The following is a 12,706-nucleotide window of genomic DNA, read 5'->3' as shown; positions in this document are numbered from 1 at the left end:
TTCCAGCTCAGCACCGTGAAAAGCTGAAGAGAAATCTTCGGCATCGACCACCAGCACCTCCATTTCGGCTCAGAAAAGACAGAAAATACATGGTGCTTTAGTGCTGATTTCTTCAGCACTGACCACTTCGATACCAAAAAAAGAAAAAACGCCCAGCTACGATTTTGGCACTGGACATTTTCCGTCCACAAAAAACTTCGGAACCGAAAATATCAGAAAAGACTTTCAGTGACTCTGGACAGTCTATAAAAACCACTCCATCACAGGTGGAACAATTCTAGAAGTCACTGACGCTCAGCAGCATTGACTTCAAATTCAAGAAGGATCAGGGCATATTATAGCATCACCTCCTCCACCTTTAAAAAGGAAATTAACTTTCCAAGAGAGTGTTGATTCCTCTCTGCCACCAAAAAAGACTACCAAAGAAAAGACTCCTTTTCTTACTTAACCTTCTCCACCTACTTCCCCACAACATACTCCTCCACCAACATCTCCCCCTCCTGTAGGGTTCACACCAACTAGTTCACCACATGGCGAGTCTCAAAATTTAGAGGATACATTAGATGAGCAGGACCCATGGGATGAGTATGATTTGGATCCTATTACTCCAAATGATCCAGATCTTTACCCAGCTAGGCCTCCACCCCCTGAGGATTCCACCTCATATCAATAGGCAATAGCTAGGGCCGCAGCATTTCACAATGTACATATGTACACTGATCTAATAGAGCAGGATTTTTTTTTTTTTGACACCCTTGGCGCAACACGTAAGGAACGTCAATTCCTTCCAATGCTTCCAGGAATGATCAGACACGCAGATTAAATATTTAAAGAGCCTGTTAGAGCGAGGGTTATCACTCTAGCGTTGATAAAGTACAAAGCTGCACCCACTGACCTCTATATAAAAGAGCAGAAATTCCTTCAGACTCTGGTGTGGCATCTACTGCACCAAAAAGAGCTAATAGCCAGTCAGTAGGAGAGACACCTCCTCCTGACTAGGAAAATAAACAACTAGATGCGTCGGGAAGAGAGTGGCAGCTCAAGCAGCCAATCATTGCGAATTGCAAATGCACAAGCAATGTTATCCCGGTATGATGGAGCTCATTGGGATGACATGGAGGAGCTTTCACAATATATACCCGAGGAACATCGTAAAAAGGGGGGTAGAAATTGTAAAGGAGACAACAAATTGCCAATAATTCTATTAGATGTGCGCTTGATGCTGCTGAGTCCGCAGCACGCTGAGTTAACACCAGTGTTATCATTAGGCGCCATGCCTGGCTCAGATGTTCAGGGTTTAAACCGGAAGTACAACAGGAAGTTTTAAATATGCCCTAAACAGCATTAATTTGGGCCACACGTGGATACCACACTTGGAAAAAATAAACAGAGAATCAAACTGCCAAAGCTATGGGAACTCTGCAAGCCAGCATACATGGGGGTACTTTTCGTCGTGCCGGATTTGCAAGGAACATTCTTCCAATCAAACAAAGCCCACCTCTCAATACACCAAAGGTTACTTTAGATCATATAGCGGTAATAATAACAAAGGAAGAGGAAAAGCATCTACAGCTAGAGGTTCCTCATCCGCCACTAAACAGTGACTTAAAACAAAACATAACAACTCACTTCACTCCTGTAGGGTGAAAGTTATAACTTTTTTTTTTTTATCCCCAGTGGTCTCACATTACCACAGATCAGTGGATACTTCAAATTATCCAAAATGTTTACTGCCTGGAGCTCATTTCCACACCACCAAATATATCCCCTCAAAGTCACAAACTCTCACAAGATCATCTCACCCTTCTCAAAGAGTAAGTACATGCCCTTCTTCTAAAAGGAGCTATAGAACCAGTACCATTGCAAAAACAAGGAACAGGAGTTTACTCCCTGTATTTTCTAATCCCCAAAAAAGATGGGTCTCTCAGACCAATATTAGATTTCAGACCCTTAAACCAATACATCCCATCAAAAAAAAATTACGTGGTCACTCTTTAGGATGTTAATCCTCTATTACAACTCGGAACCTTCATGACAGACCTAGATCTAAAAGGATCTTATTTTCACATTCCCATTTATCCTGCACACCGCAAATACCTAAGATTTGTAGTAGCAGGAAAGCATTACCAATATAAACTATTAACATTCAGAGTCACAACTGCTCCCAGAGTCTTCACAAAATACCTAGCAGTGGTTGCAGCACATCTCAGAAGAAAACAAATTCAAGTTTTCCCTTATTTAGACAATTGGCTCATCAAAGCCAGCTCATTCCACAGTGTCAAAGCCAAACTGAAACTACAATTTGTCTCCTGCACTCTCCGGGCTTCACCATAAACTGCATCAAATCTCATCTGCAACCTCTACAGATACAACCCTATCTAGGAGCTTCTCTCAACACACAATTAGGACAAGCATTTCCCAACTCAGCCCAAGTTCAGGCTTTTCAGATATTAATTGCTACATTAAAACAGAATGAATCGTATACAGTAAGAACTCTTATGAAGCTGTTCGGGATGATGGCATCTTGTATTGCCATCGTACCTCATGCCAGACTTCATATGCGTCCTCTTCAGCAGTGTCTCTCGTCAGTGGTCTCAGGCACAGGTGGGAGATCTAGTGTTGCTGAACCACCAGACTTATCGCTCTCTGCATTGGTGGGACTCCACAAACCTTATGAACGGGCGGCCGTTTTTAGACCCCGTGCCTCAGATCACTCCCACAACAGATGCCTCATACACTGGTTGGGGAGCTCATCTCCTCGGCCTCACAGTTCAGGGGATATGGGACAATACTCGACAGTCTCCACATCAGTTACGTGGAGCTGCAAGCAGTATTCTTAGCATTGAAAGTGTCCCTTTCACAAATGCAACACAAAACAGTGTTGATACGACAGACAACATGACTGCCATGTACCAGCTTCAAAAACAGGGGGGACACAATCTCATCAACTGTCCCATCTTGCACAAACAATATGGAAATTGTCACACTATTGAAATTGTCAATTCATTGCCACATTCACATAGTGGCACAATATTTCCCAGGGACAGACAGTCACTTTGCAGACCTGCTAAGGAGGATGCAGCAACAAATACAACTGTGGGAACTCCACCCACAAGTCCTTTTCCAGTACTTCCAAAAGTGGGGAACACATCAAATAGACCTATTAGCAACATATCAAAACAAAAAATGCCAAAACGTCGCCTCCTTGTACCCACACCTTCCATCCAAAGGCAATGCTCTGTGGATGAGTTGGTCCGGGATATTTGCTTACGCTTTTCCCCTTTTCCCACTCTTACCCTTTCTGGTCCAGAAGATAAAACAATCTTCCCTCAACATGATTCTAGTGGCCCCTACCTGGCACGTCAACCATGGTTCACAACACTTTGGGAATTCTCAGTTGTTCCGCATCAGAAGCTTCACAAGAGACCAGACCTCCTGACACAAAGATAGGTCAAATAAGACATCCAAATCCCAAATCACTCAACCTAGCGATATGGCTCCTGAGGTCATAGAATTTGGATATTTACAATTACCACAGGAATGTATGGATATCCTTAAACAAAGCACGCAGACCTACAACTAGATAATGTTATGCAACAAAATGGAAACTGTTTGTAGGAAAGTGCCCTCTTTCTTGGCATGGTTACCCCCATTTTGTGCCTGGTCAGTATGTTTGACTGACTGGGTTCCTGCTAACCAAGACCCCAGTAGCGTAGCTCTCTCTCCTCTAAATTGTACCTTTTTCTTCCCACAGTTGGCATACTGGTCCCCCCATGTAAGTCCCTAGTATATGGTACCTAGGTACCCAGGGCACTGGGGTAGCAGGGGATCCCTATGGGCTGCAGCAGTTATTCTGCCACTCAGAGGCAGCCCATGCAAAGGGTTCTGCATGCCTGCCACTGCAGCTTGCGTGAAACGGGTATACGCACCCGGTTTGGCTACAGGTCGCTTTAAGTCACCACTGTGGTAGGCCTTCTCAGCCCAGAGGGCAGGGTGCAGTTACCTGTGTGTATGAGGGCACCCCGGCAGAGGTGCCCCGACAAACTCCAGCTCCATTTTACTGGACTTCGTGAGTGCGAGGATTTCATTTTATGTGTGTACTGGACATAGGTCACTACCTATGTCCAACTACATAATGGTAACTCGGAACCTGGGCATGTTTAGTGTCAAACATGTCAGAATCAAGCCCCAATACTGCTGCAAGTATTGGAAGTATGATTCCATGCACTCTGAGGCTCCTTAGAGGACCCCAGCATTGCTACCACCAGTCTTACAGGGTTTTCTGGGCAGCCCAAGCTGTTGCCACCCCTCAGACAGGTTTCGGTCCTCCTCCTGCTGCTTGATCTTATCAAGCCCAGGAGGCAGAACAAAGGATTTCCTTTGGGAGAGGGAGGTAACACCCTCTCCCTTTGGAAATAAGTGTGACTGGCTTGGGAGGGGTAGCCCCCCCCAAGCCACTGGTTTGCTCTGAAGGTCACATTTGGTGCCCTCTGTGCATAAACCAGGTCACACCGGTTCAGGGACCCCCAGTCCCTGCTCTGGTACGAAACTAGACAGTGGAAAGGGGAGTGACCACTCCCCTGTCCATCACTACCCCAGGGGTGGTGCCCAGAGCTCCTCCAGCAGGTCCTGGGGTTCTGCCATCTTGATTCTACGGTTGGCCGGGAACTCTGGGAGCAACCGCACCTGATAGGTGCTCACCTGGTTAGGTGACCAATCCCCTTTCTGGGCTATTTAGGGTCTCTCTCTTGGGTGGGTCCTCAGATTCGGCTTGCAAGATTCCAGCAGGACTCCTCTGCTTCGACTTCTGGCCCCTGCAACCCGCGACTGGACCCTCCAGGAACTGACAAGCTGCAGATCCACAAGGAAGACTCTTTGGCAACATTGTTTCCAGAGTTCCTGCCAGCTTTGCAACAGTTTCCTCACCATGCATACTCAGATGACTGCAACTCTTTAGCCTGCACAAGAAGAAGGAATCATCCTTGGAGTGAAGGAGTCACTTCCCTGAAACCACAGGCACCTACAACAAGCGACGACCGGCTACGTGGATCCCCTCTCCTTCTGAGTTGCGTGGATCCTGCATCACAGGTGGTGGTCTGTAGTAATCCTCTTGGTCCTCTGTGCCAGCTGTCCAACTTTAGTGGAGGTAAGCCGCACAGTGTCTCTTACAGCTGCCAAGGCTTGTTTGCATCTCCTCCAAGGGACCTTCTGGCTATGTGCCGCTCCAGCCCCCAGCACTCCTTCCTGCAAATCCCAGCCTATTGTGTGGTTCTCCTGCGGCGTGGGATCTACTTCTATAGTGCTGCGTGGGCTCCTTCTGCGACTCCTGTGTCCCAGTCCTGTGGGTACTGCCTCTGGTCCTGTGGACTTTCTGCGATGCTGAGGGTCCCCTGTGACTCCCCCCTCCTGGGTTGAGTCCTCCTGGGACTTGCTGGTCCCTGGCAACACATCTTTTCCACAAACCACAAGTTTGCCTTTGCCAAAGCTTATTGGTTGAAATCCTGCACCGACACCAGTCAGCAGTCTTCCTTCCGGCATGGGACATCTTCTGCATCCATCTGGAATTCTTCACCGGCTCCTGGGCTGCAGTGCTGACCTGTTCTTCATCACCGTCGACCAACGCCTGCATCCTGGACTTCACTGTGACTCTTGGACTTGGTCCCCTCTCTCCATAGGTCTTCTTTCTTCAGGAATCAACCGCTGGTTTCTTGCAGTCTTTTCTGCGTGTTTTCTTTTTCTTCTTTTCCTCCTATTTGACGGTTTGGGAAAAATCCAGTGTTGTACTCCTGCATCCCTGGTCACTTGGGGGTACTGTGTTACTTACCTTTGTCGATTTTTAAAACCCCCAGCTTCCCTCTACACATTTTACTTAACCAGGTGGGGGTACCTTGTTTGCATTCCAATTTTTTTGTATATGGTTTGTGCTCCCCCTAGGGTCAGTATTGGTTATTACTGTTTGCACTGTTTTCTAACCTTTTCTATGCCTATTTGTAATTGCTGGTGTATATATTTAGTGTATTACTTACCGCCTAAGGGTGGGTCGCCTGTTTAGTAATATGTGGTGATTTGTACCAAAAATAAAGTACCTTTAATTTTGTACAACTGAGGTGTTGTCTTTCATGTGTGTAAGTGCTGTACGACTACAGTGGCGTTGCATGAGCTTTGCATGTCTCCTAGATAAACCTTGGCTTCTCATCCGCAGCTACCTCTAGAGAGCTGGCTTCTTGGCACTGCCTACACTTTACTGAGAGGGGATACCTGGACCTGGTATAAGGTGATAACTTAATAGGTGCTCACCACACACCAGGTCAGCTTCCTACACACATTGTTTGCCGGATTGCAGGAAAGTCAGTGACCAGCAAGGCCATCAGTAAGCACTGGCAAATGCAAACAGAAGCCGAAGATGTAGTTGCAAGATTTTGGGGACCAGCAAGGTCCAGGAGATTGTACCTTTAAGGGGGAGTCAGGGCTGGCCTTCAGCACACAGGGAGGCCACCAGAAGTCGTCGGAGCCCCCACGAGTGAACCACAGGCGATGGATACAGGAAGTCAAATGTAGGCCTCAGCAGCACAACAAAATAGAAGTCCCATGTTGCAGGAGCTGCAGAAAAAGAAGTTGATCTCCGAGATGCAGAGTTCTTGAGGCTGGGGGTTCTCGATGCTCGACGATCTTTTAGAGGAAGGGCCAACAAACCTTGGCAAGAGCAACAGTGGCAACGGCCAGGGGTGCTGTTCCAGTGGCTACAGCAGGGGCCCACAATCTCCCAAGTGGATCATATGGGACCCGAAGAGGACCACAGAACCACCACCTGTGAGCAGAGCATCATGTTGTCCGTGGAACAGTAGGATCCACCAGCCGACTATGGTTGTTTTGAGGTGCCTACAGATGCAGGGGAGAGACTCCTTCACTCCAAGGGAGATTTCTTCGTGCTTCCAGGTACAAATAAAGCCCTTGTGGCCCTGGTGGATGCACAGCCTTTGTTGCAGAGTTTGTGCAGGATCCAGAGAAACAATGTTGCAATGGGAGCCTTCCCACCAGTAGCAGACTTGTTTTGGTTCCAAAGCAGACCAGCAGCAGTCCCAGAGGCCAGGAGCAGATGTCTTGCGGAGAGTTCCTTGTTGAGTTGTGCTTGACGAATCTGAAGGCCCACACATGAGGGAGCCCTTAAGTAATCCTAAAAGAGGGTTGACCCACCTATCAGAGGGGGTCAGGAACGTCATCTGCCCTACCTGGCCTAAAGAGTCAGATGCCTCCAGGGGCATCTCCACCTCTTGTTTCCAAGGTGGCAGAATCAACCAGCCACGCAGCAGAGCTTTGTGCACCTCTCTAGGGAAGGCTCCCCTAGCCTTTGTGTGGTTTCGCACCAAAACGGGGACCAAGTGTCCCTGCACTGGTGCAAACTGGTTTATGCAAGGAGTGCACCAAATGTGCCCTTCAAAGCAGTCTGGTAGCGCTCAGAGGTCACCCCAGTCCAGACGCCTAGTTCTGAAGGAGGGACGGTCACACCTCTCGCCTACTGGAAACCCTTTGTTCTGCCTTCCCTCTGCCCGAGCTGGATGAGAAACAGGAGGACAGAACAGTGTCTAGGGGTGTGCAGCAGCATGGGCTTCCAGGCGGACCCCACACTGCTGTACAGGCATATCTGGGAGATCCTCTAAGGAACCCCCAGAATTGATGGTATCGTGTAACTAAACAGTGGCATCGGTGGTGTTGCACGATTTGGACATGTTTGATACCAAACATGCCGTGGTTCGGAGAAACCATTATGTAGCTGGACTACTCGTACTGACTGGTGTCCCCTGCATGTCTTAAAATGGCTTCCCTGCACTTGCAAAGCCCAGAGAATGGATTCTGGGATTTGTAGGGGTACTCTGCTCACACATGAGTACCCTCACACTTAGGGACAGGCACCGTTGACATTGGGCTGAAGGGCCTACCAGAGGGGTGACTTACATTGCTTAAGTGCAGTGACCGTGATGTAAGGCAAGCCTTATATCTGAAGTGAAAGGTGCATGCACCATTTCACACAGGCTGCGATGGCAGGCCTGCAGACACAGTTTGTATGGGTTCCCATGGGTGGAACAATACATGCTGCAGCCCATGGGAGATCTCTGGTATACCAATGCCCCAGGGAACCTAAGTACCATATACTAGGGACATAAATCAGTATGCCATTTGTGGGGCACAAACGTTATCAAGCAACCAAATTTAGAGGAGAGAGAGCACAGCCACTAGGGTCCTGGTTAGCAAGATCCCAGTGAACTACAGTCTGAACATACTGACGTCAGGCAAAAAGTGGAGGTAACTATGCTAAAAATATGGTACTTTGCTACTTGCGCTGCTTCAGAGGCGCTCTTGGTGGCATTCAGCCTTGAAGCCTCCTGGTGGTACAGGAGGGTCTTTCAAATCTGTATTGGTTTCCTTCCTTGGTTCATGGGCCATTTCCATTCTCCTGTTGCTTTTTACTACCACCCTTACAGGCAGTGTAGTTCTTCCTTCCAGTATGGCACCCGGTGGACTTCCTGCAGGTGCTTTTTCTTCTTTTCAAATTGCCTAGTGCCCTAGTTTGTGTTCCTGCTTCTGCAGGTGTGCGTTCTTTTTCCACTTGTCAGGGACATAGTCCATTATTTCTAGTGACCCTGTTTAGGTCTCATACCTCTGAGAGAGGGGTTTTCTGTTGTCCCTGCTTATAGGCGTTTCGCCTAAGAGATTTGCTGTCTACTGGGTTCTGCCTTGTGTGAGTTTTCAGTTCCCTGCTCTTAGGAGCACTTGCTGTAGGCTTTTGGCTGTCTTTTTATGTTGGCTGTTCCCTTTAGGGACCTTGTTAGTTGCTTCTTTTGGAAGTAGTTACTATAGATATAGTTTCTTGTATATGTAAGGATTCTACTCGTACGTTCAGTCTTCCCACAATTTTTTCAAAGGGAGGGGGTGTTCTTCTTTCAAATCCATGGTACATCTTTCATTGGAAGTGTTCCTCTTTTATTCCTTATTGTTACGCCCTGTTTGGTTTGCTACTTTACAGTGGGCACACTGTCGCCCGAATGGATCACCTATTCCATTTCTAACTTTCTCATGGACTGCTATATCCTCTTTGTGCTTTTGCCCACATGTTTTTGTTTGGCCATGTGCCACAGTCTTTGTCCTCTTCATGGACATACCAATCCTCCTTCTGACAAGGGGGGGATTGGGGTTCTTACCTTGCTGCTCCAGTTGTTCAACAATGTCAGCATGCCTACTCCTTTCTTCCCCCTGCACTGTTCTGCAAAGATTAGGGGCTTTATTTCCCAGAGTATGGGTTCTCTTGTCTCTAATAAAGACTCTCAGGTTATTTCTGTGCCTTCCCTTTCTTTTTGTGTGATCTTAGTTGTTTGTTCTCTACTATGTTCTAGCATTTAGTGCATAGGAATCCTGTCCTAGCACGTGCTTCATCCTCTCCTGTCGGCTACATGACGGTAGTTGTCTCTTATTTTTGGTGGCCATTTTTCCTCTCTACCCATATTACGTTCTGTTGCTCAGCCGGGTAGTCTCTGGTATATACATTTGCTTTGACCATGCACACCCTTGGAGGTCTACTGTTCAGATCCCGTTCAGGGAGTTATCACCTTTACTTTTTCTTTAGTTTTTTCCCTTCAACTCTTTTCCGTCTGCTGGACTACTCGTAGCCATTATCTTGGCCATCTGTGGTTGGCGTTGTCTCCTGTGAAGATTTCCCACCTGGTGTTGACTGGTGTTTCATATTCCACAAGGTTTCTGTTGTTCCTATAGGCAGGTTATTCTGCTAGCTTCTTTTGGGTTTTAGTCAGTTAGCTTTCCTTTTCCTGATTAACAGGCTTTTTCCTTCCTAGATGGGTTGAATTTGTTTCTCTTTTTCTCCCCTAGTTTCTTTTGTTACGGAGGTGCCATTTGTATAGCCCCTTTCTTTCTCTATTTCCATATCCTATGTATCAATATATGTATTTCTACATATATTAGGTTCTACATCTACATCTTTATTTTGACATATGTCTGTGTCAAACTGGACTTTATGTAATATATTTGTACAAACACCTTATTGTTAAATCTATATGTGTGCAGATCAGTGTTTTGGCAGGTCTATTCCAATCACTTTGTTTCTCCATCTGTTGCGTAATGGTACGCCTTGTCTCTTTTTGTCTCTTTTTGTCCCTTTTTATATGCATTCCGGTTATGTTACACTTCTCGACAGCTCCTCCATTGGTGTTCCTGGAGAAGTGCATATGTTTTTCGACTTACTCTTCCTACCAGCGTTGACCTTCTGTTTGTTGCTGGTTTTGCCTATGCATCCTGCTGAGGCAGCTTGCATGAATCGCTCCATTTCTATACATGTCGTTTGTGGCCCTCCCTTGTTGGGTGTCCCCTCCCAATTGTCTCATTGATTTTTTATTTTATTTTTTTTTTTAAGGTGGTCTTGCACCTTGGTCCTTAACCCTTTTCCGGTTCAGCTCCTAATTTAGGGCTGTACATGTTTATTTTCCTCTTGAATGTTGTCTGCGATAGATTCCGTTTTTCGTTGCCATGTGCTCCATTCCCCATGGCATTCAATGTCTTTTTGCAATGTTTTGTAATTTTCCGCTATTCTTCTGGTGGGACAAATGTTCTCTCACCCCTTTGTCTCTAATTGTGCCGGTCTACTCCGCCTTCAGTTAGATCGGTTACTTATTTGGGTGGAATGTGTTCATAGACCCACCTCCTGGCTTTATATTGCTTAGGTATCTATTCTAAAGTAAGGAATCTGTGGCTCGGTCTCTCATTAAGATGAACAAGTTACTTACCTTCGATAATGTCTTATCTGGTGGAGACAGACTAGCTGCAGATTCCTTACCGACCCACCATCCTCCTTGTTCTGCGAACTACTTTATTTTGCCTCTCTATCCCTTTCTTGGTCTCATCCTATCCAGCATTTCATTCAGTGGTGGTAATTTACATATTTTTCTCTTTATGGCATACTGTTCCATTGCCAGTTTCAATGGTGGCTCTGCGTTGTTGCGCAGACTATGGTCAGAGAAGAAACTGACTTCAGTGTGTCGGAGGAGGGATTATATGCACTCTGTCAACGTCATATCCGGTGGACGATGTCGATACGGAGTCGCACGGCACCCTCTACCGACGTGCAGACGAACTGCTGAAGGTTTTTTTTCCGGATGCAGTCTGGTGCCGGTGGAGGATTCTAAGGTAAAGAACCTGCAGCTAGTCTGTGTCTCTACCAGACAAGGTGTTACTGAAGGTGAGTAACTTGTTCTTCCTTGCAGGTGCTGATTGGCATACTTTTCACGGGTCTTTTGCACATTATGACTGTTGTATCTTTGCATGCTGTCCAAGATATCTGGCTTGAGTTTTAGGGGTTTGTCCTCTGCACAATAACCAGTGCTTACTATAACTTTTGAGAGAAAAGTTGATGTGCAAGGGACCTATGTCTGGATAGTTTAAGGGCTATTTAATCTGATTACCCTTTGTTATTTGTTACATGTATTTATAAAGCACATTATCATCCATATCCCGGATCTTTATACCACCAGTGGTTCAAGCAGAGAAGAACAGCCAGACAATTAGCTTCATGATTTCATCCTGATGTTTAGAATTTGGTTATAGTTTTTATTTATTTACTATGGGGTTCTGTAAAGCACAGTGATTCATGTTACTGTTACTTCAGAGCGCTATGTTTGAGCTTTGTCTGCTGCACCTCTGGTTGTACAGAGACCTCGATCTTCAGCACTTGGTGTTTAAACTGTTGTCTCTGCTTCCCTTCCCCACCAGGTCCAGAGTGTGAGCTGGAGCAATGCCCTATCTCACATGAAACTGTGCCAACTGTTGTCACCCATCCTTCTTTGGTTGATCAGCCATCATCAACTCCTGAGAAAACAGAGGCTGTTGATAACAAGGACCCCCGAGAACAGGCAGGCCTAGTCAGTCTACCTCTTGTATCGGACAATGATATGGATATGCCGCTGCCTTCTGCTCAAGAGGGGCATTGCACAATTATACCAGGCTGTCATGAAGAGGAGAAGATTCCAGTCGTAGACATTCAGGCAGTGTTAAATGAAGCAGCCTCATCACATGTTGTGGACCTTCAACCTGTCTGTACACCTTTTGACCTTCAACCTGTCTGTGCACCTTTTGATTCTGCCCCAGCTGCATCTGATCAAAGTGCTCTGCCCATGACTGGGAGGCCAGCAGCTAGTCAGGACATGGAGCTCCCTCTGCAAGAGCTGGATACCAGAACACATAGGGAAGTCAACACCCATCAACAAGCGCAGACACCAAGTCTGGAACCAAGCCTTATTCATTCATCCTCTGTGCAGGAGTCTGATGCTGATGGCCCACCCAAAATAGATTACGTGGACAACCGGATTAAGACCTTGGATGAGAAGCTAAGAACTCTTCTGTACCCTGAGCACAGTCCCTCTGGATCTAACCCAGACAGTCAGAAAGAGACGCAAAGTACAGACTCCCCGTTGTCATCATCTGCAGAGGATACTCTTTCCTTTCCGGTCCCAGAGGCTCAGATGGGCTTGCTCACTGGCCTGCAGGCTACACCCGATGAAGTAGTGGACTTTGATACTCCAAGTCAGGAGCCTCTGAAAGAAGCTTCTGCATACGAAACTAAGGAAGTGAGAGATCCCAACGTGGTGACCAGTGTGCCTGGCGAACCCAAAACCTTTGTAAGTATCTATTTGCTGGCAATTCTACT

The 12,706-nt window shown here is 46.7% G+C and overlaps 1 protein-coding gene across 2 annotated transcripts in view; it reads left to right on the top strand.

Annotated features, from left to right (window-relative positions):
- The window catches only part of WNK3 (WNK lysine deficient protein kinase 3), a 577,357-nt gene that overhangs the window by 406,053 nt on the left and 158,598 nt on the right, over window positions 1–12,706 (top strand). For both annotated transcript variants that reach the window (XM_069209347.1, XM_069209346.1), the window contains exon 17: window positions 11,773–12,677. In XM_069209347.1, coding sequence (XP_069065448.1) covers window positions 11,773–12,677 — 905 coding nt within the window. The remainder of the gene's footprint in view (window positions 1–11,772; window positions 12,678–12,706) is intronic.

This window comes from Pleurodeles waltl, chromosome 10 (genome assembly GCF_031143425.1).
Source record: "Pleurodeles waltl isolate 20211129_DDA chromosome 10, aPleWal1.hap1.20221129, whole genome shotgun sequence".
NCBI classification, from domain to species: Eukaryota; Metazoa; Chordata; class Amphibia; order Caudata; family Salamandridae; genus Pleurodeles; species Pleurodeles waltl.
Note: the sequence above shows the minus strand (reverse complement) of the source record. Positions and strands in the feature narration are given on the sequence as shown.